This window comes from Dasypus novemcinctus, unplaced genomic scaffold (genome assembly GCF_030445035.2).
Source record: "Dasypus novemcinctus isolate mDasNov1 unplaced genomic scaffold, mDasNov1.1.hap2 scaffold_338, whole genome shotgun sequence".
Lineage (NCBI taxonomy): Eukaryota > Metazoa > Chordata > Mammalia > Cingulata > Dasypodidae > Dasypus > Dasypus novemcinctus.
In genome coordinates, this window is record NW_026688302.1 from 63,530 (window position 1) to 89,288 (window position 25,759).

The 25,759-nt window shown below is 68.3% G+C and overlaps 1 protein-coding gene across 1 annotated transcript; it reads right to left on the bottom strand.

The window, feature by feature from the left end:
- Window positions 1-247: 247 nt before the first annotated feature.
- LOC131277715 (uncharacterized protein C6orf132-like) lies at window positions 248-22,757 on the bottom strand. Its single transcript, XM_058292837.1, has 6 exons — window positions 22,454-22,757; window positions 20,358-20,499; window positions 19,953-20,052; window positions 19,428-19,488; window positions 4,253-4,455; window positions 248-502 (listed from the first exon to the last, which is right to left on the bottom strand). Exons 1-6 carry the CDS (start codon window positions 22,755-22,757, stop codon window positions 248-250), a joined length of 1,065 nt encoding a protein of 354 aa, XP_058148820.1.
- Window positions 22,758-25,759: the final 3,002 nt, after the last annotated feature.

Here is a 25,759-nt window from a genome sequence, read left to right on the forward strand (position 1 = left end):
GCTCCGTCGCCATCCGGCTGTGTGGCCTTAGGCGAGCCACTAAGCCTCTCTGAGCCCCGATTTCCTTGCCCCTAAATCGGACTGCTGTTTGCTACTTGAAGGCTGGTGAGGTGCTCCGAGGTAGCGGCGACCTTGGAGATGTCCCCGTAGACATCAGGACTGACGGCCGTGTGTTGGGGTCACTCCTCTGGAAACCCCGGCCCTGTGAGGGCCCCTGGTGGAGGAGGGTGGGCCCCGGGCCCTGGGATCAGTCGCCCCCACCGCCCCCCGCCCCGCGCTTCCCAAGCCGGTCCTCGGAGCGCTGCGTGGGGTGCTCCCAGCGCGCCGCCAGGAGGAGCGGGCCGCGGGCCGCTGTGTCCACGCCTGCTGCGTGCCGTGGCGGCTTCCGTGATGGCGCCCGGGCGGGGTGTGGTGGGGCCGGCGGCCTCTCCAGGGCAGGGCTCGGGGGCCGGCGGGCGCGCTGGCCGCAGGTCCCTGGAGGCTCCTGGCCTGGCCCTTGCTGCTGTGAGGGACCCAGTCAGCGGGGAGGGGCTCCCAGGGCCAAACGTCAGCGCCAGGAGGACCCCAGGGGCCCGAGAGCGGCCGAGGGGCAGGCGGCTGGGCCAGGGGGCAGCGGGGGGCCTGGGGCGGCCCTGGGCCGAGCTGGGGGGGAGGCTGGGGTAGGGATGCGGGGTGCGGGGCGGGCTTCCCTCAGGGGTGTGTACGGCAGGGCAAGGGTGGCCGCAGAGCCGCCCAGGCCACGTGGGAGGCAGCCACGAGGAGGGGTGACCACGAGAAGCAGTGACCACGTGGTGCGACACGAGGAGAGGTGGCCACGTGGCATGACAAGGAGGGGTGATCGTGAGGAGGGGCGACCACGTGGTGCGACACAAGGAGAGGTGGCCATGAGGGGGATGGCCACGAGGAGGGGTGGCCATGAAGAGGGGTGGCCCCGTGGTGTGACCACGAGGAGAGTGACCACGAGGAGGGGTGGCCACGAGGAGCCAGCCTTCTGTGCTGCCCGCGTCCGCTCTGAGGGTGGACACTGTTGCCCGGTGGTCACAGGCAGGGCACCCGACTCCGCCTGCAGCCCCTCCTGACAGCACCGGGGCCCCCTCTGCGCCCGCCCGCTTCCGGGGCCCCCCTGCCGGCTTTCGTTTTCCTGCTTCGCTCATCCGCGCGGACGCAGCACATTTTCCACTCATGTGTCTTTTCTGTGTCCCTCGGGAAAGCTCCCCGAGGCCGGAGCCGCCTCCTCACGCCACATCCCGGGAGCCTGGCTCTCGTCCTCCGCGGGCGCCGAAGTGTCCCTGGACACACAGTGACACGCGGAAGCCACGCCGGTGGGGCCCGGGGCTGGGCGGAGCCGCCAGGGCGTTTGAAGGGGCGGCCCAAGCTCTCGCTGAAGGAGCGCGTTCCGAGGGGACTCGCCCACGGCCGGGAGGGGACAGAGGTTCCCCTAGCCGGGTGCCCTCGCTGCCCCCTGTGGCGCCAATCACGAGTGGAGGGCAGGGCGGCGTGGGGCTGTGCCTCCCAGCTGTGCTGCCCGGGGGCTCCTGCACCTTCGGAGGTGACCTCGGGGGCAGGGGACAGGGCGGGGTGGGCCCAGGGCCGGTGGCCTCGGGGGCAGGGGACAGGGCGGGGTGGGCCCAGGGCCGGTGGCCTCGGGGGCAGGGGACAGGGCGGGGTGGGCCCAGGGCCGGTGGCCTCGGGGGCTCGCCCTGCTCTGGCAGCAGCCTACTCAAAATAAGTGGGGGAAGAGGCTGTGGCTTGGGCAGTTGGGCGCCCGCCTACCACAGGGGAGGTCCAGGGTTCAGTTCCCTCCTACAGAAGACGAGTGAGACCGCGGGAGCACACAAGGGGGGTGGTGAGAAATAAATAAAAGAAATCTTAAAAAAATGTGGGGCTGTCAGGGTCTCCTGGCTCCAGGAAATGGGGAAGGAGTGGGTGCCAGGAGCAGGCCTCGGCTGCAGGGGGAGGGCGGGGAGGGGAGCCTGCTCGCTGACCTCCCTCTGGCCTGAGCTCTGGCCGCTGTCCCTGGGTCGTTGAGGGGTGCTTGTCCCGGGGCCCGTGGCCTCCCAGCACCTCGCTTCCTGTGCGCGCCCCTGACGCCCTGTCGGTGGGGGGTGGGGTGGGAGAAGGCCCTGTCTGGAGGAAGAGAATAGGGGGGCGCACCCCTTCCACGCCCAGCCCCCCCAATCTGCGGGGGCGGAGCCTGGGCCTGGCGGTGCAGGGGCCCCACGGGTCACGCAGCTGGTGGCGCGGAGCCACGGCAGAGCCCAGGACCCAGGCGCAGGCGCAAACCCGCGTGCCCCCACCCCAGGGCCCGGGGAGGAAGGGGCAGGGGCGCCTCGAGGGGCCTGCAGCACCTGCCAGCCCTGCGGGAGCCCCTGGACCTGGGCGAGTCTGGGGGGCCGGCCACTCCTGGCCGCGGGGCTCACGGGCCGCGGGGCAGGGCCCCTGGTGCCGGCCCCCTGACTCGGGTCTGGGGTCTCCTTCCCGCCTCTCCACGGGCTCTCCTGGCCCGGCCTGGGCGCCCCCACTAGGCCTCCTGGACTCCTCCCCAGTCCTCAGCCCGGGCAGCCCTGTGGGGTGCCCCGACCACTCCAGAGGTCACGGCCGCGACCCTGCGGCGGGAAGGGGTGTTGGGAGGCGGGCGAGGGCCCTTTCTCCTTCCGCCGCCGCCTCTCCTCCCGCTTCACCAGCTCCGCTTGGGACGAAGTCTCTAGAAGGGCTGCAGCGCCCCCGCCAGTAAAGGCTCCTTCACAGACATCCGTGCACACGCTCACAAGTGCACACACACACACATGCACTCACACACACACCTGCACACACACCCGCACAAGTGCACACATGCACATGTACACACACTCACACCTGCACACACACCGCACAAGTGCATGCACACACACGTACACACACCTGCACAAGTGCACGCACACACATGTACACTCACACACCTGCACAAATGCATGCACACACACCTGCACAAGTGCATGCACACTCACGCACACACTCACACACATGCACACACTCACACGTGCACACGCTCACACGCCTACACGCTCATGCACACACCCTTCTCCTTCACCCCCCCCAGCGGCAGGCCTCCCCCGGGCTCCCCGCTCCCTGTGCTTCATCCCCCGGGTCTGACGCCTGGGGCCGCTTCCCACCCTGGTTCAGAGCCCCCCAGAGCCCCCGTCTCCCTGGGGCCAGCCAGAGCCCGGCAAGGGGCCTGAAGGCCAGTGGAGGGCTAGCGTCTCAGGCCACAGGCGTCCCCCAGGGGGGCATGTGCCCCGGGCCCTCCCCTGCCCAGGCTGGGCCCTCCACCCCCCACCCCACCCCCCGCTGCACTGGGGCGCCCACCCCCAGCCAGGCACTCTCAGTGGCGTGTCCGGGGCCCTGTGGGGTGAGGCCAGGGCCCCGGCGACGGATGCGAGGGGCGGCTGCACATTGGGGTTGTGGCGGGAGCTGGGGGGGGGGCCTTGGCCCGAGACCCCCTAACAGACAGCCGGGCCCTGCAGCGCCCACTAGACGAGTGCCCCAGTCCCCCCCCCCCCGATTCGGAGTGTCCCGGATGTTGCCGGCCTCCCCGGGCCTGGGGCTGCCCCCGAGAGCCCCCTCCCCACTGACCCCACCCCACTGTTCCCCAGCGGTTACCCTGAGGCCACAGCCATTGTCATGACGACACATGACTCAGCCTCAAAGCCCTGCTGGCGGGGCTGGGGCGGCCTGCAGCTGCCTGGCCCCTCTGCGTCCCCGGCACCCCCTCCCTGTCCTGGGGCTCCCCAGCTGGCCCTTCCTTCTCCCCGTCCACTTGGGTCTCCAGAGCTGTCCCCAAGCTCCGGGTGTCTGGCATCTTCTGGGGTCCTGTTTGCCCTGCGCGGCTGTGGCTCCCCGCCTCCTCTGTCCACCTGTCTGTCTCTAGCCCCTCTGCCTGTCCTTGGTAGGGACAGTGTGGAGTTGGGAGGGGGCCTTGGGGAGCGCTGGGCTCTCTGGCGGGGGCGAGGGGCACCTGGGGGTGTGTGACCCCCTCCAGAGCCCCCGGCCTGTCCCCGCAGTGGCCGGGAAAGCCAGAAGAGTGGCGAGAGCCGCCCCAGCCCCACCCCCCCGGGCCTGTCCCCCGCCGGCTCTCATGGCCCCCGGGACCTTGCGCCCTTGGCCGGCGCTGGCTGCAGGCGGCCGGGGCAGCGCGTCCTCCCAGCTCAGGGCCAGGAAGCGCAGGCAGAGGCCACACGGGGCCACGGGCTGGAAAAGCCCCGTCCCACAGCACTGTCCCCAGCCGGGGCGGCAGCCGCAGCGTCACGCGCTGGCGCAGGACCGGGCCCGGCTCAGGGCTCCTCTGGCCCCCCACGGCCCCTGCAGGGTGCACGGAGGCCCCGAGACGCGTTCCCAGCGTCCTCTCCAGGGACAAGGGCTGGATGTGCACCCCCCAGCCGGGGGCGTTTGGGGCACCAGGGCCGGGGGCCGTGTGGCCTGGTGGGCACAGAGCCCAGTCACCAAGAGTCCACAGGCCTTGGGGCTCCCGCCGGCCTCCTGAGAGCGCCCCCGGCCCTGGGACTGGCTCCTGGGGGCCGGGGGAGGGGAGGGCGGAAGGCTTAGCCGCGGGGGGGGGGAGGCTGTGGGCGCCTGCACCCGGCTCCCCCACCCCGGGCCGGCCGGGAGCACCCACGGCCCTTCTCGCCTCGTCCCTGGAGAGCAGCTTGGGTTGGAACACGCTGTCCCGGAGAGCGGCCGTCGGGGTGATGCACGGTGGGTTATTTTTAACAGCCTCATGACAGAAGCCTCCTCCCGGCCAGGGACGGCCTGAGGGCGGCGGCTGCTGGGACCCAGGCCCCCGCCCCCCTCATCCTTAGGGCCTTGAGTCCCCGCCCGCCCTGCGGCAGGCTCTGGGCTCGGCAGGCCGCCCCTTGCCGTCCACGTCTCGGGGGCTCTGGCAGGCAGGGGCTCAGGAATGCTCTAGAAGCTCAGCGCCATGTGGGGACAGGGGGACCGCCCCGCCTGCCAGCCCTCGGCCCCCTCCTGCTTCCTCCAGAGAAGGAGCCCCCGCCCCTTCAGCCTGAGCTGGGGCCCCCTGCCTCCGGCCACTGTGGAATGTCTTTTCTTGTACTTCTTGGCCGCTCATGCATCTTCTATGGAGAAATGTCTATTCACGCCCTTTGTCGGTTACAAAAGTTGGAGTGTCTTTTTGTCATTGAATTGTCAGGGTTCTTTATTTTTTATTTTTAAAGATTTATTTATTTTTATTTATTTATTTCCCCTCCCCTCCACCGGTTGTCTGTGTCTTTCTGCTGCGTCTTGTTTCTTTGTCTGCTTCTGTTGTCGTCAGTGGCACGGGAAGTGTGGGTGGCGCCATTCCTGGGCAGGCTGCTCCCTCCTTCGCGCTGGGCGGCTCTCCTTACGGGGTGCACTCCTTGCGCGTGGGGCTCCCCTACGCGGGGGACACCCCTGCGTGGCAGGGCACTCCTTGCGCGCATCAGCACTGCGCATGGGCCAGCTCCACACGGGTCAAGGAGGCCCGGGTCTTGAACCGCGGACCTCCCATGTGGTAGACGGACGCCCTAACCACTGGGCCAAAGTCCGTTTCCCAAGGGTTCTTTATATATTCTGGATCCTAGACCCTTATCAGACACTTGAGTTGCAAATACTTTCTCCCATTCTGTCGGCCGTCTTTTCACTTTCTTCGTAGTGTCCTTTGAGGTACAGAAGTTTATAATTTTAATGAAATCCAATGAATCTGCTTTTTTATTTAATTGCTTGTGCTTTCGGTGTCATATCTAAGAAATCATCACCAAGTCCAAGGTCATGAAGACTTACACCTGTTTTCTTCTAAACTTTTGTGGCTTTAGCTCTCACATTCGGGTCTTTGGTGCATCCTGGGTTTGTGTGTAAGGTAGGGGTCCTCCTTCATTCTTTTGTAGCGGCTGCCCAGTTTCCCCAGTACTGCCTGTCGACGCAGCTTGGGGGGACTCTAGATGCATGCGCCTCGGTTCTCTTCCCTGGGTCTGTGCAGCCGGCCCTGTGCCAGAACCACCCTGCTTTAACTGGAAAATGTATTTCATTCCCCGAGGACACCTCAGCCTGCCCCAGGGCCCATGCACTTGCTGCTCTCTTTGTCCAGAGCGTGCTTCCCTAGAGTGTCACATTGCTCCTTTTTATCATCACATTCTGGAAGCGTCTCGGTACGGAGGCCTCCCTCATCACTCGCCACCACGCCACCCACTTCCTTTTCTTCCCAGGACTTTGAATTTGTAAACCCCAGGAGAACAGAGTCTTCTGTTGTAGGCACTGGGCATAAAGCATTTGCACATATGAGGCCCTTAAAAAATTTTCTTTTAAAGGATTTATTTTTGTTTCTTTCTCTCCCATTCCCCCTCCCCCCCAGTTGTCTGCTCTCTCTGTCCATTCGCTGTGTGTCCTTCTGTGTCTGCTTCTATCCTTATCAGCAGCACCGGGAATCTGTGTTTCTTTTTGTTGTGTCATCTTGCTGCGTCAGCTCTGTGTGTGTGTGGCGCCATTCCTGGGCAGGCTGCGCTTTCCTTCGCGCTGGGCGGCTCTCCTTACGGGGCGCACTCCTTGCCCTGGGTGTGAACCCTGCTTGCTTGGGGGGGCCTTGCTCTCCTGGGGGGCCCTGCTCGCCTGGGGGGCCCTGCTCGTCTGGGGGGGCCCTGCTCGCCTGAGGGGTCCTGCTCACCTGGGGTGGGCCCGGCCCTGCTCTGACGCGAGGACCGCGGGGAAGGCCTCAGCAGAGGCTGAGCCGAGAGGCAAAGTCCGAGGTGGTTCCCACTTTTCGTGCCAGCACCCGGGACGACCGTCGCTCCCGGCAACGCGGAGGTCCAGTGGGCCTCGGGTGGACACCAAGACCACGGGCCCCTCTCCACGGGGTGCCCGAGAGCCCCCGGCGCCGTGAAGCGGAGGCCGGGACGTGGGCCTGCGCGCGGGAGGTGAGTGGTGGGCCCTGGGTACGGAGCCCCCCGCCACGGCGCAGCCGCCCCAGGGGCCTCGGCCAGCCGTTCGCGCACGAGGGACGGGAGTCCGGGAGGGGCAGCGGCTCGGCGGGGGCGCGGCTCGCGCACCAGGCCCACCGCCCCGACTGTGGCCCACCCGTCCCCCGCAGGTCCCTCCAGCTGGGGGCAGAGGCGCGGCAGAGGAGGGGCTCCCAGGGCGGGTGCTTCCCACGTCCACACCCCAGAGTCGAGGCCGAATCCCAAGGAAGGTGGCGGGCCCTCCCCCCCCCCCCGGCCTCCCCCCTTCCTGCCCCCTCCCCCCCTCGCGGCCTGGCCGCCCCCTCCCGCCGGCCTCCTTGCCGCCCCCCAGCTGCCGGCTCTGCCGGCCTCGCTTCGGGGTCCTGCTGGCCGCCCCGCCGGTGGAAGGCAGGGGTCCCATTTCCCAGCAGCCGTGGGGCGCGGGTACCCGCGATGAGTCATGGGGCGAGGTCAAGGGTGGACGAGCCGGCAGCTCTGGTCAGGGTGGGGCCGGGCCAGTCCACGGCGCCTCGTCCAGCAGCCGGCAGGGGCTGTCCAAGGGGAGGCCGGGGGGGGGGCAGGCGGCCTGGACGCTGCGGGAAGCACTGCCACGCGCCCCCCAGCCACGCGGGGTGGGGGCGCTGACCCCGGGGAGCGCCCTCTGCTTCCCCTGCCGCACCCCGCGTGCCGGGGGAGAGCCGGGGCCTGGGGCTTGAGCACCTGGACGTGGCCCAGAAGCTCCGCTGGCGCGAACGGGCTGCTGGGAAGGCGGTCCCCGCAGGGCGCGGCACTCTGGGCCGGCGGCTCCTGGCTGGCCTGAGCGGTGGCCCAGCGCCTGGGACGACCGGAACGTGCTCACGGTCCCTCGGTCCCACTGTGCCCGCCTCGTGGCTGCCCACCCCCTCCTCCCACACCGTGCAGCCTCCCCTCGGCCGCCCCCTGGGGTGGGGCTGGGGCGTCCTGCTGGGTGCCCCTGTGAGATGGGGTGGCGGGGGGTGAGCACTGGAGCAGGAGTCCAGAGTCAGCTCTTGGCCAGCTCCACGCTGAGCCCAGGGGCCGCTCCCGTCGCCAGCCTGGCTTCCCTGCCCCCGCACCCCCACCCTCCCTGCCCGGGGGCCTTACTGGAACCCAGCCGTGCCCACGACACCTCCCTGCCAGACCAGAGGGACAAGGACACAGAAGGGGCCATGGAGGGCTCTGGCCAGGAGAAGGTTACGATTCCACGTGGGGCGTTTGGCCTGGGGGAGCCGGTCCCCCGGGAGCTCCTTCTACCATGCCCGACTCTGCCACGGCCCAGGGTGCCCGCCCCCCCAGGTCCCCCAGCAGCCACGAGCCTCCCGGCCCCTGCCCACAGGCCCCGTTCCCCAGCTGGTAAGGGACGTGTAAAGAAAAGCAGGGGGCACCCCGCCAGCACGCTGCCCGTCCCTCATGCCGTGCGCATGGCGGTGCCCCTCTGTCCCCACCGTCTGTGTCCTCTCTCCACGGGGCACGCGCAGCACCGCCACTCGCTGCTGGCCGCACAGGCCCCCCTTAGAGGGCGCGGGTGCAGTTCGGGCTTGTCTAAAGCTCTGCTTGCTGGAAATCAGGGCGGCTTTGGGTTCTTCACCACGGCAAAGAAGGCCGCACGGGCCCGTCGCTGCGTCGTGCGTTCTCCTCCGTGCTGGAGGCTCTTCATGCTAGATTTCTAGAACTGGGTGTGATAGTCAGCCAAGGGGCGCTGATGCAAAGTAGCAGAAATGGGTTGGCTTTTATAAAGGGTATTTACTTGGGGTAGTTGCTTACAGATACCAGGCCGTACAGCATAAGTTACTTTCCTCCCCAAAGCCTATTTCCACGTGTTGGAGCAAGGTGGCTGCCGACGTCTGCCAGGGCTCAGGCTTCCTGGGCTCCTCTGGGCTCAGCTCCTGTTTCCGCCACAAGGTCAGCTGTGGACTGTGAGGCTCTCCCTGGGGCCTCTGCGTGTCTAAGGAGCCGTCTCTGTTCCTCTGTGTTCATCTCCTGTGTGTTCACTTCCTGGGCTCCAGCTCAAAACTCCAGCTTCAAAGCCCTGTCCTTTGCCATGCCTTTAATCTGGGAGTCCCACCCACCGAGGGACGGGGACTCAACTCCCTGCGGACGTGGCCCCATCACAGCCCTAATCATAACTTAATCACGCCCCAGTACAGACCAGTTTACGGCCTAATCTGGTGCCTGTTTCTGGAATCCGTGACTACATGAAGCTGCTGCGGGGGCTGCTGGCTCCGGGCTCCGGGTGCTGCGCGGGGAGGCCTCGGGGTCCTGCTCCCGCCACCTGGAGACGCGCGGCAAGGCCAGCGTGGGGAGCTGGTGGGGGGCAGGAGCCCAGTGCGGGTGGCAGCTGCTGGCTCCGGGCTCCGGGCCGTCGTGCCTCCCTCCCGGGGAAAGCAGCGGGTTGGAGGAGGCGCCGTGCGGGCCGAGCCGGTGCCCGCGCCCTTGACGGCGATCTTTTGGGTGACGGCTTAATCGAGATATAATCTCAGGCGACAGCCTACCGCATAGGGCATCAGCTCAAGGGTTTTATCTAGTCACACGTTGTGCCACCGTCACCACGGTCCATTTTAGAACCTTTTATTTTTAATCACCCTCTAAAGAAACCCCAGGCCTTCTACCCCCGCCCCCCGCCCGGGCAACCCCCGCCCCCCGTTCTGCTCTAGACCTCCTTGTTCTGAACGCCACAGACGCACCGTGCGCGCAGCCCCGGGCCTGGAACCTTCTCCCCACTCCAGAGCCCACACCGGAAGCCACGCCCATCCCCCCGTGGCGCGTCGCCGCCCGCTCCCCTCAAGGCCCTCGCCGATGGTGCCTGAGGGGGGTCTCGCGCTCCCGCCGACCCTCTGCAGCTCTCAGCCAATCCCGCGCCCCATCCGGCCAGAGGGGGCCAAGCAGGGGCGGCTCCGGGGACAGGACCCGCCTTGGTGCCCGCTGCGCCCCTGGGGCTCGCTGTGCTCGCGGCCGAAGGAGGCCCCAGGTGCAGGTGGCCGAGGAGGGCGGGGGCAGGGGCCCTGGCCCGGGAGAGGGGCCCGCCGGCCGAGAATGCGGGGTCCCTGCTGTGGGGGGGGGTTGTCACCTCTCGGCCGCCCCACGGTTCACCCATTCATTTGTTCCTCTTCCCACAAAAGCGATGGAGGCCCCCGAGGCTGCGGGAAAGCCCGTCGCTCGAGAGTGCGCGCCGGGACCCTAAAAGCATCCCAGGCGGCCTGGAAAATACACGCAGTGGCATACAAGGCCGACAGAGCGGGGGGGCGTCTCCAGGGGGACATCCGGGGAGGCGGTCCCCGCGCCCATGGCGGGGCCCTGTGCTCTTGGGGGGCGGCCTCGGGGGCGGCCACAGTGAACCTGCTCAGCGCCCGGAGCGGCGACTCACGGGTCCAAAGCAGAGCCGGGCTCGGCGCCATCGCCAGGCTGCGGCCGCTTCTCGGGCGGTGGGCTCCGCGTCCTCAGCGAGGGGCCGGCGCTGTCCCCAGAGCCCCCGGGCTGGCTCCGTGACTGCGGGGGCTCGGCTCGGGGACCCCCATGCGCTGCACTTGGGCACCTGCACTGGGATCTGGTCTGGCCACAGCTGCCCTCCTTGGGTCCCCGTGGACCGCCCCCCCCGGGCATCAGGGGAACAGAGGACTCCCAGGAGCACCTAGGGGTCCTGAGGGGGGTCTCACCAGGCCCTGCAGAACATGTCCTTTCAATGTTTTATTTCTAATTTTTAAAAAAGATTTATCTTTATGTATCCCACCCCCCCATACTCTCCGCATTATTTGCACTCTTTGTCTGCTCTCTGTTCATCTTCTTTTTAGGAGGCACTGGAAACCGAACCCGGGACCTCCCAAGTGGGAGTGAGGCACCAGTCACTCGAGCCACCTCCATTCCCTTCTTGTTGTGTCTCTTGTCTATCTCCTCGTTGTATTGTCTCTCTGAGTCATCTCATTGCATCTGTTTGCCTTGCCAGCCTGTCACATCAGCTTGCTGTCTTGCTCGTCTTTTTTTTTTTTTAAAGATGTGTTTGTTTATTTCTCTCCCCTCCCCGCCGACCCCAGTTGTCTGTTCTCTGTGTCTGTTTGCTGCGTCTTCTTTGTCCGCTTCTGTTGTTGTCAGCGGCACGGGAATCTGTGTTTCTTTTTGTTGTGTCATCTTGCTGCGTCAGCTCTCTGTGTGTGCGGTGCCATTCCTGGGCAGGCTGCACTTTCTTTCATGCTGGGCGGCTCTCCTTACGGGGCGCACTCCTTGTGCGTGGGGCTCCCCTATATGGGGGACACCCCTGTGTGGCACGGCACTCCTTGCGCACATCAGCACTGCACGTGGGCCAGCTCCACACGGGTCAAGGAGGCCCCAGGTTTGAACCGTGGACCTCCCATGTGGTAGGCAGACGCCCTATCCACTGGGCCTAGTCCGCCGCCCTACTCATCTTTTTTAGGAGGCACCGAGAACTGAACCCGGGACCTCCCGTGTGGCAGGCAGGCGCCCAGCTCCTTGAGCCACATCCGCTTCCCAGAACAAGTCATTTTAAATGACCTTTTGGATGGCGTCAACTTTCCCAGCACCCCTCCTCGCCCGCCGCGACTGGCTCATCCTCCTGGTCTCCTTCCTCTTCCGTCCTGCCCGTCCTGCCCCTCAGCTTTCCCCGCTCATGACCCAGCCTCGGCCCCCTGTGCCTCCTGCAGCCTGGGCCGCCCTCTGCTTGGAAGCGTCCTTGGCCAGGGCGGGGAGTAGACTTTCCCAGCCTCCCTCACTCCTCTCATCACCAGCAGCAGAGGCCCCCGGGGTGGCCGGTGCCAGCCCTCGCTGCCCTGGGCCGCTTTGTGCCCCCGCGCGGTCGGCAAAGGCCGCAGGGGCCCCCATGGGCTGGGCTGACCTGGCACCCGGGCGGCTGTGGCCAGGAGAGGAGGCGGCAGCTTTGGGGCGGTTCCCCGGGCAGCGCGGCTGGCAAAGGAGCGGGCCAGGCCGGCTCTCGGGGACAACTGCGACCCCGTGGCTAAATGCCACGCATGACGTCTACACAACCGCGTGGGAGAGGACACACTGGACCGGGTCCCAGGGTCCGGCCGTCACGGATAGTTGAGGGGTGACTCGGGGGAGAGGAAGACCAACCAGGAACCCCAGAGGAGCGGGGACCGCGGCGGGCGGGCGGGCGGGACTCTGCATTGTCTAGGGCATCCTCGGAGGGAACGAAGGGGAAGGAACGAGGAGGGCAAAGGGCAGGGAGCTCTCCAGGGCGCGGGCTGGTGCTGCCACAGGATGCCCTTTCCCGGGCCCCGTCTGCACCTGCCAGCCGAGGCCGCCCTGTCCCTTTCGGACTTTGAGGAAACGGCCTGCGACGCGCCCGGGCGGCAGGTGGCGGGTGGGGGGCGCCAGGGCCCGTGGACTTGCCCTCTGCCCCTCTCTTCCCTGGGCCGCGTGGAAGCACCTGGAATTGCCCCCCACCGCGCCTTCCCTGGCCTCTCATCGCCCTGGTCCCGCACCCCCTAATCCGCGCTCACCCCTCGTTCCTTGTCCCAGGCTCTCCCCCCTGGAGGCAGAGGAACGGGGCGAGGGTTCCCATGGGGGCCGCCGGCCACGCCCCCGGTGCCGGCAGCTCCAGGGCTCCCCTGCGCTGGGTGCCCGCCTCTGCTGCCTGGCCAGGGGCACCGGTGGTGACGGGTCTGGAATGTCACCCACCGCTGTTACTAAGGAGGGGGTGCTCCAGCTTCAGAAAATCCGAGGAGCGCCCATAAAAACACCACGAGACCCCCTTCACGTCAGAACACGGAAGGTGGGCGCGGCAGGGGTCAGCGGGGACGCGGAGGGAGGCAGACCCCGCCGGCAGCTGGCGGGAGCGAATAAACCCCGGGATGTGTCCCCACGGCCGGGCCCCTGCCCAAGGAACGCCCAGGCAGGTCTCCCGGGAACCTGCGTGAGGACGTCCACAGCGGTGGTGTTTACGGCTGCGGAGAGGGACTGAGATGCGTGGTCTGCGTGAGGAGAATGGAGGGGCAAGCCCATGCCACGGGCAGCCACGGGCAGCCACGGGCAGCCAGAGCCACGACCCACCTGGAGAGCCTACAGTCAGACAGAGGCCCAGGTTGCAAGACCGTCGATGCAAACTGAGCCGGGCGCGCGCAGGCCCAGGCCTGCCTTCGGGAGTCCACGGGTATTTACAGACCACGTGGGGGTGGGAGCGGGGAGGGGCCAGGGAAAGCTGAACCAGATCCCGCGGGGTGGAGGGTTGGGTGGGCCGTGAGCAGGTGCGCGTGCCTGACGCAGGTGCTGAGAAAGGCAGAGGCCGGCAGGCGGGGAAGGGCCGGCGCTGGGGGCGGGAGCCGCGCAGGGGGGAACAGTCCCCGCGGGGCCGCAGGGGAACGGGGCGGGGGGGGGGGGTCGGGATTCGGATGTTCAGCCCCTGACTGCAGCAGGCTGGGCAGGGAGGGCCTGGAGGGCGTGGCCTCCTCGGGCCTCACCGCTGAGGTCAGGCGCGGCCGAGCCAGCTGGCGTCCTGGGCCCCTCGGGCCGAGCGCGGAAGGCGGTCCCCCCGGCGGAGGGCGGGGGCCTCGGGCCTGGACGCAGGCCAGGGGACGTGGCCGCTCAGAAATGTGCGGACGTGAGCGGCCGTGCGGCCCCGGCCTCTGGCACCAGGCCTGACCGTCCCCTCACCCCACCACCGGCACCCGCCACCCCGGAGGCCAGTGGCCGCCAGGCTCCGCGGGGGCTGGAGCGGGGAGGGCTCTGTGGAGCTGAGCGGAAGGGAGCGGGGTCACTGCCATGAGCTCTGACCTCGTCACCTCCCAATCACAGGCTGGAATGGCCTGGCCAGCGCCGGGGAGGGCAGGCTGGCCTCCCACCCTCCCAGGGCCGGCCGGAGGCAGCCGGGGGCCGGGGCAGCTGTCCTCGGGCCCTGGGCCCCGGGAGGTGGGAGATGGCCCTGCCTGGCCCTTGCCGGCCGTGCGGCCCCCTCGGGAGGTCCCTTCCAGACCCTCCCAGCTGGCGCTTTGCGAACTGGAAAGCTCCATGCACTCGAGCAGGGTCTGCACATGCAGTGCGGCTGCAAGGCCGTGGCTCTCTTTGGGAAGCAGCCGCTCTTGGCGGGCACTGGGTGGCGGGGGCTGTGCCTCCCCGGGACCCCCGAGTGGGGAGCTGGCAGGTGCACCCCGAGGCCTGCAGACTCCAACCGAGTGGCCAGGGCTCGGCGTCCCCACCCCTGCTCCGAGGCCCCTGGCCTCCTGGGGCCGGTCAGTACCAGCCCTGGCCAGGGGTGGGGGCTCGGGGGGCGGGTCCCTCGCGAGGAGTCTGTCCGGCACCCTGGAAAACGCGGCGGGAGGGTGGCGGTTCCCACACAGACGCCCCTCGGCACGCGGGCCACCCTCCTGCCCGCCCCGTCTGCTCCCAGCCTCTGGGCGCAGCGCCTCCGCGTGGCCGTCGTCGCTCACGGCCCAGCGAGGACACGCGCCCTCGGCGGAATGCACTGTGCGGCCATCGAGCCAGCACCCGCCCTCACTGTCACCGCCGCTTCCCCTCCGGGCCCGGAGGGCCAAGCCGAGAGCACCGCGTGTCCAGCTTGAGGCCACTGCCCGAGCGGGCACGCGGCGGCGTCGGGGCCCCGGGGCGCGGCTTCTTCCGGGGGGGAGGGCAGCAGGCCCGCCAGGGCCCGGAGTGGCGAAGAGAGCGGCTCAGAATCCGGGGATCTCAGAAGGAAGGAGTGGGGCTCAGCCGTGCGGGTCCCCAGCCCCGTCTTTGAAGAGGGCTGGCGCCTCCCACCGCGCGGCCTTCGGCTCCGGCGTCCTCCCTGCTCTGTCGCGGGCCGCTGCGGGGAGCCTGCGCGCACCTGCGGTTCCTGGGCGCGGGCGCGGAGGCGGGGCCCTGTGCCGTGTGTGCGTGTACCGGGCCCCCGCGTTCAGGGGCCGAACGGATCCTCACGGGCCAGGAAGGCGGCCGAGGCCACAGGGCTGGGATCTGAGCGAGACGGCGAGCCCCAAAGCGCCCCCCTGCCGGCTCTGATGGGCGGGCCCTTGGTGGCCTGGCCCCTGGCCGCACATCTCAGCCGAGCCGCGGGGGAGTCTTCCCGGCCCCCAGGGCGGAGCGTGCGGCCTGGACGCGGCCTGCCCAGGTCGGGGAGGGCCGCAGAGCCTTGCCCACGGACGGGCCCTGGCTCGGCCACACTGGGGACCCGGGACCGTGAGAGCCGGCGCCCTGGGACCCCAACGCGGCCCTCCGTCTGCCGGGGACCCACTGGTGAGCGCCCCGCCCTTGGCGTTCGCGAGTGCTTTAGGGTCCTGCAGGCCAGGTGTCTGGAAGGCGGGACCCCGCGGTGGGCAAGCTCTGGAGGACCCCGACCCCCTAAGGCTCTCAGGGGAGAGTGCAGGTGATGGGTCCTGGGAGATGGGGCCATTCAGGGGTGCCAGGGTCATCCGTCGCCCCCGTCCTGCCACTTGGGGACGGTCTTGAACTAGCCTCCATTTCCAAGCTTGGGGTGGGGAGGGGGGAGGGCAGGACTGAAGCCTGAAGGGATTAATTTGGGGGAGGCGTTTGTCCTTGCCCACCAGAAGGACAGGCCCCCAGGTGCCCAGGGGACAAATGGCCCCGGAGGTGGCCTGGCCCGGGGAGCGGGAACATGTCTGGGGTGTGCGGAGTTTGGCTGGCTCGCATCCTCACTGCCCCAAGCTGGACACTGCAGCCACTTACGACCAGACCACGTGGGTCACACCTGGGGCTGAGTGCCGTGGCGGCAGCGGGACGGCGGTGAGGGCCCAGTGACAACGGGGTGCCCTGGCCCCACCACGCGCCGTGTGGAAGGCGCCATCCTGCGCGGCTGCCAGGAGACCGGCTTAGAGGGTTTCGCTGACGGGGCCGGTGAAGCTGAGGGCATTTGGAGCCTCAGGGAAACCAGAGAGCAGGGGGCTGTGTCCTGAGGGAGGGGTGGGCACAGCCTGCCCGTGGCTCCCAGGAGGGGGGCCCCAGCCTCGCGGGGGCTGCTGGGAGCTCCTCTCCAATCCAGGGAGGAGGGCACCCAGGGGTCGGGCAGGCCAGGTCCCGGGGCAGGGCCCGTCGCAGCGCCCGTCGGCCTAGCGTGACGGCCGACAGCCCACCCGGGGCTGCAAGGACAAGGGCCGGCCCCACGAGCCCACACGGCCTGACGCAGAGGCGCCGCACGTGGCTGCGCCATGTCTTCTGAGCACGTGCTCTATGGCCTCCACTGTGAGTCGGGGGCAGTGACGCCGGCCCTCGACCTGCCCAGCGGACGGAGCCGACGGGGGCTAAGAGGACACACAGAGGCGGCCTCTGGTCAGTTTAGAAGGTCGTGAGAGACCGCTGACCCTGCCCCAGCAACGGGGCACACCAGACGAGGCCTCGGAAAACCAAAAACCCGCTTCCCTCAAAACCAGAGCTGTGGACACGCCGAAAGTCTAAAGAAGTGAAAGGACGGGGGGGGGGGGCTAGCCCTTCCCAGGAGAGGCAGGACGAGCCTGCCGGCTGCTCCCCTGCCAGGAGGCAGTTGCCTGGTCTGGGGAGGGGTGGGGGCGGGAGCAGTGGGGCTGGTGGAGGGACTTGGAGACCCCACCCTCAGGGCTCCCTTCTCATCAGCGAGCGAGAGAGTCTCAGGCCTGCGATCCAAAGTCCTGCTGGAGGAAGGGAGCTGAGCTCACCCCCAGAATAATTAAAACCGCGGGTGGACAGAAAACCTAAAGCTGCAGCTCAGCTCTCCCCCAGCTCAACCCTCGAGAAGATGGGTGACGAGCCTCTCACACCAGCTGTCTGAGAGAGGAAAGGATGTGTCTTTTCTTGGGTGAAGACCCCAACTTCAGTTTCTAGTATTCATTATACACAGTCTCTGGCATGCACTACAAAAATCACAAGACACACGAAGAGGCAGGAAAATGTAATTCATAAATCAAGTGAAAGCAATCTATCAATAAAAGCAGTCCCACCAATGACTAGATATTGTAACGAACAGATAAGGACATTAAAATAACTGTTATAAACATGTTAAAGCGTTTTGAGATAAAGAGGAACCAACAACAGAGAAGTGGTAAATCTAAAAAATAACCGAAAGGAAACTTTAGAGCTGAAAACACGATGTATGAAATGAGGAATTACTGAATAGGAGTGCTGGCAGGGGGTGAGCCATGGAAGAAAGCAGCACTGAACGCCACGCAGGTCAAGATAAATTGTCCAGAGAGAAAACAGCAGAATGGACAAGGGCCAGCTAACGAGGAGGCCATGGACCTGCTCTGGCCTGTTGCCTGTTTGTGTAAAGTTTTACCGGAACCCAGACATACCTGTTTGTGTCTACGGCTTCATCAGTTCCACGTGGCGATGGCCAGGTAGCCAGGACACAGCACACAGCCGCAAAGCCTCAACTATTCTGGGCCTTGAGCGAGAAAGTTCGCCCACCTTTGGAAGAGAGCATCAAACGTCTAAGGAACAATATGAAATAATGTGACATATGTGTAATTGGAATCCCAGAAGAGGAGAACTGAAGAGAGAGTGGCTCAACATTTTCTAAAATTGATGAAAGGCCTCAAGTCACAGAGCCCAGAAGCCTCGGGCGTCCCCAGCAGGAAAAACGCAAGGAAGGGACACCTGGGCACACTACGCTCAGACTGCAGGAAACAGAGGCGAAGGCTGGTGTCAGCCAGGAAAGACTGTCTATTAAGTTCAGGGGAACAGCAGTGAGAATTGCAGCGGACTTCTCATCAGAACTAAAGGGGGGACAGCTCCGAAGGGCTCACAGGCGCTTAGGCTTCTATGCCCCCAAATAGCCTCCAAAGGTAAAGGCCAAATGCAGTAATTTCAGACAATGACAGCTGAGACAATTCATTGCGAGGACTCATCACCACGAGGGACTCGGATGGAAGTTCCTGAGGCCAAAGGAAAGAGATCCCGCAGGCAGCCCAAGGCTACGGGAAAGGAAAAGAAAGCGCCCGAGGGGATAAGTACTCGGACAAAAAGTACGAGCCTGGGCTTTTAAAAGACTTTTGCCTGCTTAAAGGAGAAATAGTAATAATGAAGCCCGAAGGGCGGAAGAAGGCTAGTGAACCAGAGCCTCGGAGGCGCCTCTGGGCTCGAGCCGAGCGGTGGTTCCGCGGTGTCTCCGTTTGCGTGGGTTCCTGGAGCTGTATCTTTGGGCGCACCTGATGCACGCTGACGACCCTTACCTCAGCCACGTGCTGGGATGGAGGCAGAGCCCGGCGGGCTGGCAGGACTGCGGGGGGCGGGTGTGATGTTGGTGGCAGAGGCCCCTGCGGCTCCGGCCACCTCCTGCCCTGACGACGAGGTGGGCGTCTCCCCGCTGGAGCCCGGCTTTGGGGAGGGCAGCCGGGGGGGCCTGGCGCTGAGGCCTTCCTGTCCCGCCTCGGAGAGGAACCCCTGCCGCCTGTTGGCCTCTTCCTGATCCCCCCTGGAGTGGGGACCCCTCGAGTGCCAGCCTGGAAAGAGCATTCACTGCTGCCATTTTACGGAGGCGGGGCCGGGGCTCGGAAGTGGCCTGGACACCCGGCCTCCTCTTTTTACCCCGGCAGCTGCCCCGGCCCCTTGGAGCTCGTCCTCCATCAACAGAAGAGAGGGCCCACGAGTGTCCCCACCCCCAGCTCTGGGCAGGCAGCTGATGAAACCAATTCAGAGTGTGGCTGGAGGCACTTGAAGCCCGCCTAGAAGGGCACATGCTGACGCCTCCAGGAAGCCGCCCTGGACCGGGCCCGCACCCAGCACGCAGGCTGAGGGCACATATTTTGCGTCAGGACCAGGCAAGGAAGGTGAGAAAAGGTCTTGTGTGGGGCAGGAGAGGAGGCTTCTGGGCCTCTGCCCTAACCCCCGGGGTCCCCTTGGGCCACTAGCCGACCTCCTCCGCAGAACGCCTCAAGGCCCTTCCGGGCTGCTCTAGAACACCTGAGTGGCCCTTCAGCGCTGCTCTAGAATGCCGCAGGGGCCCACCAGCATCGCTCCAGAACGCCTCAGGGGCCCTTTAGAGCTGCTCTAGAACACCTGAGGGCCCCTTCAGTGCTGCTCTAGAACATCTCAAGGCCCTTCGGGGCTGCTCTAGAATGCCTCAGGGCCCTTCAGCACTGTCTAGAACGCCTCAGGGCCCCTTCAGTGCTGCTCTAGAACACCCGAGGGCCCCTTCAGCACTGTCTAGAACGCCTCAGGGCCCCTTCAGTGCTGCTCTAGAACACCTGAGGGCCCCTTCAGCACTGTCTAGAACGCCTCAGGGCCCCTTCAGTGCTGCTCTAGAACACCTGAGGGCCCCTTCAGCACTGTCTAGAACGCCTCAGGGCCCCTTCAGTGCTGCTCTAGAACACCTGAGGGCCCCTTCAGCACTGTCTAGAATGCCTCAGGGCCCTTCAGCGCTGTTCTAGAATGTCTCAAGGCCCTTCGGGGCTGCTCTAGAACGCCTCAGGGCCCTTCAGCGCTGGCCTCTGAGCACTTTCTACTCTTCTGGTGCCTTCCTTTCACCAGGAGCCAGCCCCGCAGGTCCCACCTGAGCACCCTGAGCCTGTGTTTTCTCACCGTACAGGGGAACAGGGGCTGCACAGCCCACCTGGCTGCAGTGGGGGTCGAACGTGGTCCCCTGGAGGTGGTGGGACCGCAGGGCTGGCAGGAGAAGCAAGGGGGCCCCGCGACCAGACCCGAGGCGGCTTCTGTGGCTCACCCCAAGGCCCACCACCCCAGGGCCGGCCCTCAGCCCCTCGCCTGGAAGTCCGGTGGCGTCACCCGACAGCAGGAGCCTGGGAGCCTGGGGGCGCTGGCTCCACGGCCGCACACGGGGGACAGCCTCCGCGGCCCCTGCTTTCCTCCCGGGGAGCCCCAAGCTGGCTGCTCCCACTTGCCTTGGGGACTTAAAATGGTTTTATTTCCAAAATAAAGAGAACAGAGCCCCCTAATGGCAGTAATTATGAGTAATAAAGGAGCCTAAGGCTCTGGCTGTCATCAGGAGACAGCCCTGACAGCCGCCCAGGCTGGCTGCCCTGGAAACAGGCTGCGCCCCAGGGGGCGGGCTGGGGGGCTTGGCCACGCGGCCTCCTGAACCGTCACCTCTGTCACCTTGTTCCCACCCAGCCTGAAGGCGGCCTTGGGGTTCTTGGGGGCAGAAGCTTTGGGTCCCTCGGGGTCCATCCCCTCCTCCTGGCAGCACCTGGAGACCCGAGACGGGCAGTGGCCTGCAGAGCAGCCTGTCCTGCGCCCCCCACGCCCTGTGGCTGGACCCTCTTCCTCTCTCGATTGCCAGTGCGGAGAAAGCCGTGGGCCTGGCGGGGGACCCGACCCCCCTTTCCTCTTGTTCAGGTGAGGGCTTGGATTGGGCGCGCAGTCTTCAGAAGTCCACCTGAGTCCACCTGAGTCCACCTGAGTCCACCTGAGTCCCCCTAAGTCCTCCCGAGTCCACGTCCAGTGGTAGCCGGGGCTTGGGCCAATGTTCTGGGGAGCTAGGGGGCCACGCACCTTTCTTTCTTTCCCAGGCCACCTGTGGGTGCTCTGTGGAGCAGGAGGTGGCCGCGGGCTGGAGGAGGGGGCTGGGTCTGCCCTGAGGGCCCCTCCCAGGGCTCGCTGTCCCAGAGGGTGGGCGCTGTGAGTCCCCACAGGGCTGGAGGAGGGGGGAGTGGGAAGAGGGGGGAGTGGGGAAGAGGGGGAGCAGGAGGAGGGGGAGCAGGAGGACGGGGGTGCGGGGAGCAGGGGGGCACAGGGAGGAGGGGGGAGCCGGGAGGAGGAGGAGCCAGGAGGAGGGGGCCACAGGGAGGAGGGGGTAGCCGGGAGGAGGGGGAGCGGGGAGGAAGGGGGCATGTGGAGGAGGGGGGAGCCGGGAGGAGGAGGAGCGGGGAGGAGGGGGGAGCCGGGAGGAGGGGGGAGCCGGGAGGAGGGGGAGCGGGGAGGAGGGCGGAGCCGGGAGGAGGGGAGCAGGGAGGAGGGGGAGCGGGGAGGAGGGGGGAGCTGGGAGGAGGGGGGAGCGGGGAGGAGGGGGGAGCGGGGAGGAGGGGGGAGCGGGGAGGAGGGGGGAGCCGGGAGGAGGGAGAGCGGGGAGGAGGGGAGCGGGGAGGAGGGGGAGCGGGGAGGGGGGAGCGGGGAGGGGGGAGCCGGGAGGAGGGGGAGCGGGGAGGGGGGAGCCGGGAGGAGGGGGGAGCAGGGAGGAGGGGCAGCGGGGAGGAGGGGGAGTGGGGAGGAGGGGGAGCTGGGAGGAGGGGGAGCCGGGAGGAGGGGGAGCGGGGAGGAGGGGGAGCGGGGAGGGGGGAGCCGGGAGGAGGGGGGAGCCGGGAGGAGGGGCAGCGGGGAGGAGGGGGAGCGGGGAGGAGGGGGAGCCGGGAGGAGGGGGAGCCGGGGGAAGGGGGAACGGGGAGGAGGGGGAGCGGGGAGGAGGGGAGCGGGGAGGAGGGGCACCGGGAGGAGGAGCACGGGGAGGAGGAGCAGCTGGGAGAAGGGGGGAGCGGGGAGGAGGGGGGAGCGGGGAGGAGGGGGGAGCGGGGAGGAGGGTGCTTCCACGCTGCTCCCCAGGTCCTAGCCTGCGCCTCCGGCAGGTCCCCGGGCCGGCATGGGGCTGGCCAGGGGCAGGGCAGGGAGGCCGGGGGTGGGGGGGCCGGACGTCGCGCTGCCCCCACGTCCCCCGGTGGGCTTGCCTGGGGGAGGAGCTGCGCAGTGGTCTCTGGGGCTCGGGGCCCCCCCCCCCCGTGGGCTGCCTCTGCTGGGGGGCAGGTGGGTGGGGCCACACACCCACAGGGTCCAGCCGGGGGTCTCGGCGCCAAGCCTGAGCCCCCCCCCCTCGCCTGGAGCCGCGGGGTCTGTTGGTTTGGCCCCTGCTCCCCCCGCTTCCCCCCACGCGCCTGGGACCCCCAGGCTGGGCCTCAGCGCTGCGAAGTCGGGGAAGGGGCCACCCACTGGGCGCCCGCGGGTGACTCCTCACGGCTCCGTTTCCTGAGCAGGGCGGGGGCACGGCCGGCCTGGGACTGCCGCCCCCGCGTTCCGCGTCGGGCCGAGGCCTGCGCAGGCTCCTGGCGGCAGCGGCCCCTGCCCCGGCTGGACCCCTTGACGTCGGGAGGCTCCTCTGACCTCGCGGTCGTGTCCCTCACCAACCTCTCCCGTGACCGCCTGTCACGCAGAGACCCCTGGCGACCGCGACAGGAGGCAAACGAACAACCAAATGCAGTAAGGAAGCGCGTGCGATGGCTGGTGCTCAGCAGCCCGTCTAGGGCCCCGCGTGCAGGGGCCGACCCTCCTGGACAGGGCCGTTAGCCGTGAAGGGACAGAGCTGCTCCCCTGCCCCCCGCCCCGCCCAGGCTCTGCGCAGCCGCCGCCTCCGGGAGGACCTCCGTCCCGGACCTCGCACTTTCCTGGTGCCCCTTGCTGCGTGTGTGGACGGGGCGTGGGCAGGTCTTAAACCCGCAGCCCGTCCCAGCACCCCGCTCCCCCTGCCCTGCGCCCCCCGAGGCCCGGGGCCCCAGCGCAGGCCTCGTGGCCCCCGCCTCTGACCCTGGCTGCGGGGGCTGTGTTTAGAGACGCCCGGGGCAGGGGGCTGGGGTCTTCTGCCGAGTGGAGCCCGCGCCCCCCACCTGCGGGGTCGGGGAGAGGCTCCTGGAAGGGGTGCGGCGCCCCCTGCTTGGGGGCGGGAAGGGACCGGGAGACCCGCTGCTGCGGCGGTGGCCGGATGTGGGCGCCCGGCAGCGCGGCGGAGGCCCTGGGGCCCAGGACCCTTGGAGGCCCCTCCCTGAGCTCCCCGGGTGCGCCGGGTCCCTGCGGCCCGCACCTGTCTGCCCTGCGCCGTGAGCGCGTGCGGGAGGGGCGGGTGTTCATGGGAGGCCCCCTGCTGCGAGGGGCCTGGCGGGGGCCCGGGGCAGGGGTGAGGGGTGGGGGCATCCCCCAAGCTCGTCTGCTGTGGGTGAGTTCCTACAAGGAGAGGCGTGGGCATAAAACACCCCAGGGGCATCGGCCGGTCGCCCCAGGGAGTGTGAAACGCCCGGCTGCGCTTCTTGGGCCCCTCCCCTGCACCCCAGCTCGGCGACCACCGGCTTGGGGGGTCAGCCTGGGGAGGGCAAACTGCACCTCCAGGCCTCGGGAGACTGTAGGGGTCCGGGGAGGGCAGGGAGGCTGCGGGGGTATGGGGGGGGGCTGCGGGGGGCTGTGGGGGACTGTGGGGGGCTGCAGGGGACTGTGGGGGGCTGCGGGGGGCTGCGGGGGACTGTGGGGGGCTGTGGGGGCTGCAGGGGACTGTGGGGGACTGTGGGAGGCTGTGGGGGTCTTGGGGGGCAGAGAGGCTGCAGGGGGCTGTGGGGGGCTGTGGGAGCCTGCAGGGGGCCTTCGGGGGACTGGGGAGGCTGTGGGGGCTGCGGGGGGCTGTGGGGGACTGGGGGGGCTGCAGGGGCCTGCAGGGGGCTCCAGCTCTCAGGCTCCAGCTCCCCTGAGGCTTCTGAGACCCCGGCCTGGCCCAGGACCCCTGGGTGGTGCTCTTCACAGGGTGCCTGCCGCCCCCACCCCACCCCCGCGGGGAGCCCACCCGTGTCCACCCAGGCCCTTCCCTTTCCGGGTTCCAGCCCGCCGCCCCCACCGGCAGGGCGCGGCTTTGCGGGCGCCTCCCTCGGCTCTCGCCCACGCCCACGCCTCCTGTTCCCCGGGGCTGCGCGTGGCTGGTGGGGGGCGCAGGCCCTGCCCCCAGCACCCTCCCGGGGCTGGCGGAGGCTCTGTGGGCGCCTGGCAGCTCCCGCCCCCGCGCCCTCCGCTCTCCCTCGCAGCCTCCAGCGCCGCCGCGGCACTTAGACGGCTGTCATGTCGGCTCCGAAACTCCCAGCGTCCCCCGCTCTATGCTGCAGAGTCCCCCGCCAGAGAGGCCCCACCGCCCCCACCAGCCCGTGGCCTCTGGCGTCCTGCCCCGCCCGGGCCTCCGCGCCCACATGGCGGGGCCGTGGGGTCTGGTGGCGAGCCCCTCCCCGCACCCTGGGGCTCACCGAGGGGCTGCTTTCTCCTGGGGAGGGGAGAAAGCCCGGCCCCTGCCCGGCCCCTGCCCGGCCCCTGCCCAGCCCCTGCCCAGGCCCCTGCCCGGCCCCTGCCCAGTCCCTGCCCGGCCCCTGCCCGGCCGCTGCCCAGCCCCTACCTGGCCCCTGCCCAGTCCCTGCCCGGCCCCTGCCCGGCCACTGCCCAGCCCCTGCCCGGCCCCTGCCCGGCCCCTGCCCAGGCCCCTGCCTGGCCCCTGCCCAGTCCCTGCCCGGCCCCTGCCCGGCCCCTGCCCAGGCCCCTACCTGGCCCCTGCCCAGTCCCTGCCCGGCCCCTGCCCAGGCCCCTGCCCGGCCCCTGCCCGGCCCCTGCCCGGCCCCTACCTGGCCCCTGCCCAGTCCCTGCCCGGCCCCTGCCCGGCCGCTGCCCAGGCCCCTACCTGGCCCCTGCCCAGTCCCTGCCCGGCCCCTGCCCGGCCCCTGCCCAGGCCCCTACCTGGCCCCTGCCCAGTCCCTGCCCGGCCCCTGCCCGGCCGCTGCCCAGGCCCCTACCTGGCCCCTGCCCAGTCCCTGCCCGGCCCCTGCCCGGCCCCTGCCCAGGCCCCTACCTGGCCCCTGCCCAGTCCCTGCCCGGCCCCTGCCCGGCCCCTGCCCGGTCCCTGCCTGGCCCCCTGCCCACTGGGGCAGCACATCGGGAGGGCTGAGCCTGGAGGAGGTGGGGGTGGTCAGCACTTACTAAGCACCAGGTACAAAGCTAGGGGGACAGAGGTACAGAAGTCAGTGCCATTGCAGAGAATCACAAATTATGCGGGTAATTCTAGAGCCAAGTCACATGAGATAGCAAGAGGGAGCCTTGAGTTCAGCTTGGAAGTACTCAGAAAGCTTTCTAGAGGCTGGAGCATTTGAGATGGGCTTTGGAGGATGGCTAGGAGTTCACCAAGTAGGGGAGACCAGAGGAGCTTGCAAAAAGCAGGCAAAACAAAGGGAAAGCAATGCACGTTTCCTGCCGAGGTGCGTCAGGAAGTGCGGTGATGGCAGGTGGGGCCCAAAAGGCGGGTGGGCACCAGCTAGTGTTACGCCTCGGTCCCAGTGAGGGTGCTTTGGCTACAAGCAAAAGAATTGCCCAGCTGACGTGTGTCAGGGCAAGATAATCCAGCAGCTCCACGCTGTGGCGAGGCTCCGGTCACTTTTATTTTCCCGCCTTGAGCTTGTCTCCTCGTGGTCACAAGATGGCTGCCACAGCACCAAATAACGTGACCTCTCACATCCGAAAGAGGAAAGGGCCCTCAGGTGGAGGTCCCCCAGCCTCGGCCTCGTGGGGGCCTTTTCACCCTCTAAGGGAAGGCAGACCAGCCCCAAGGAAGGGGGAGAGGCCCAGGAATGGGTGCTGTCGGCCTGCAGTGCCCGCCAGGGTCTCGCATGCGGAGGAAAGGAGCAAGGGCGTCACTGCGGCGACGGGAAGCCACCGGAAGCCAGGGACACGGGGATGGCAGCGCGGCGTAGCCCGTGAGCGGGAGGCGCACTCACACGGAGACCGGCCCCGCGTCTCCCCCAGGGGGAGGGGGCGGCCGGGACCGCAGGCGGGCAGGCACCCAGCTCCTGGCGAGCGGACGCTCAGCTCACAGTGGCCCTCGGGTGGCCGCGGGCGGGAGGGGCAGGCCCAGCGCCCAGGGCCACGCTCCTGCCCGTCGCTCCTGCAGGCCGCGCCTCCCGGGAGCGCAGGCGCCCCGCGGGCGCGGCGGGCGGCACCTCTGCCCGTGGCCGAGCCGAGGTCAGAGCCCGGGGCGGCCGGGCCCCCGGGCGGAGGGGACCCCAGGGCGGCAGTGGAGGGGCGCGCAGGGACGGGGGGGCTCGAGGCCGGGGCGCTGCCCGCCTGCCCTGGCCAGGCCTGGGGCCCAGCGGGCGCCTGACGCCGCGGGAGCCGGGCAGCTG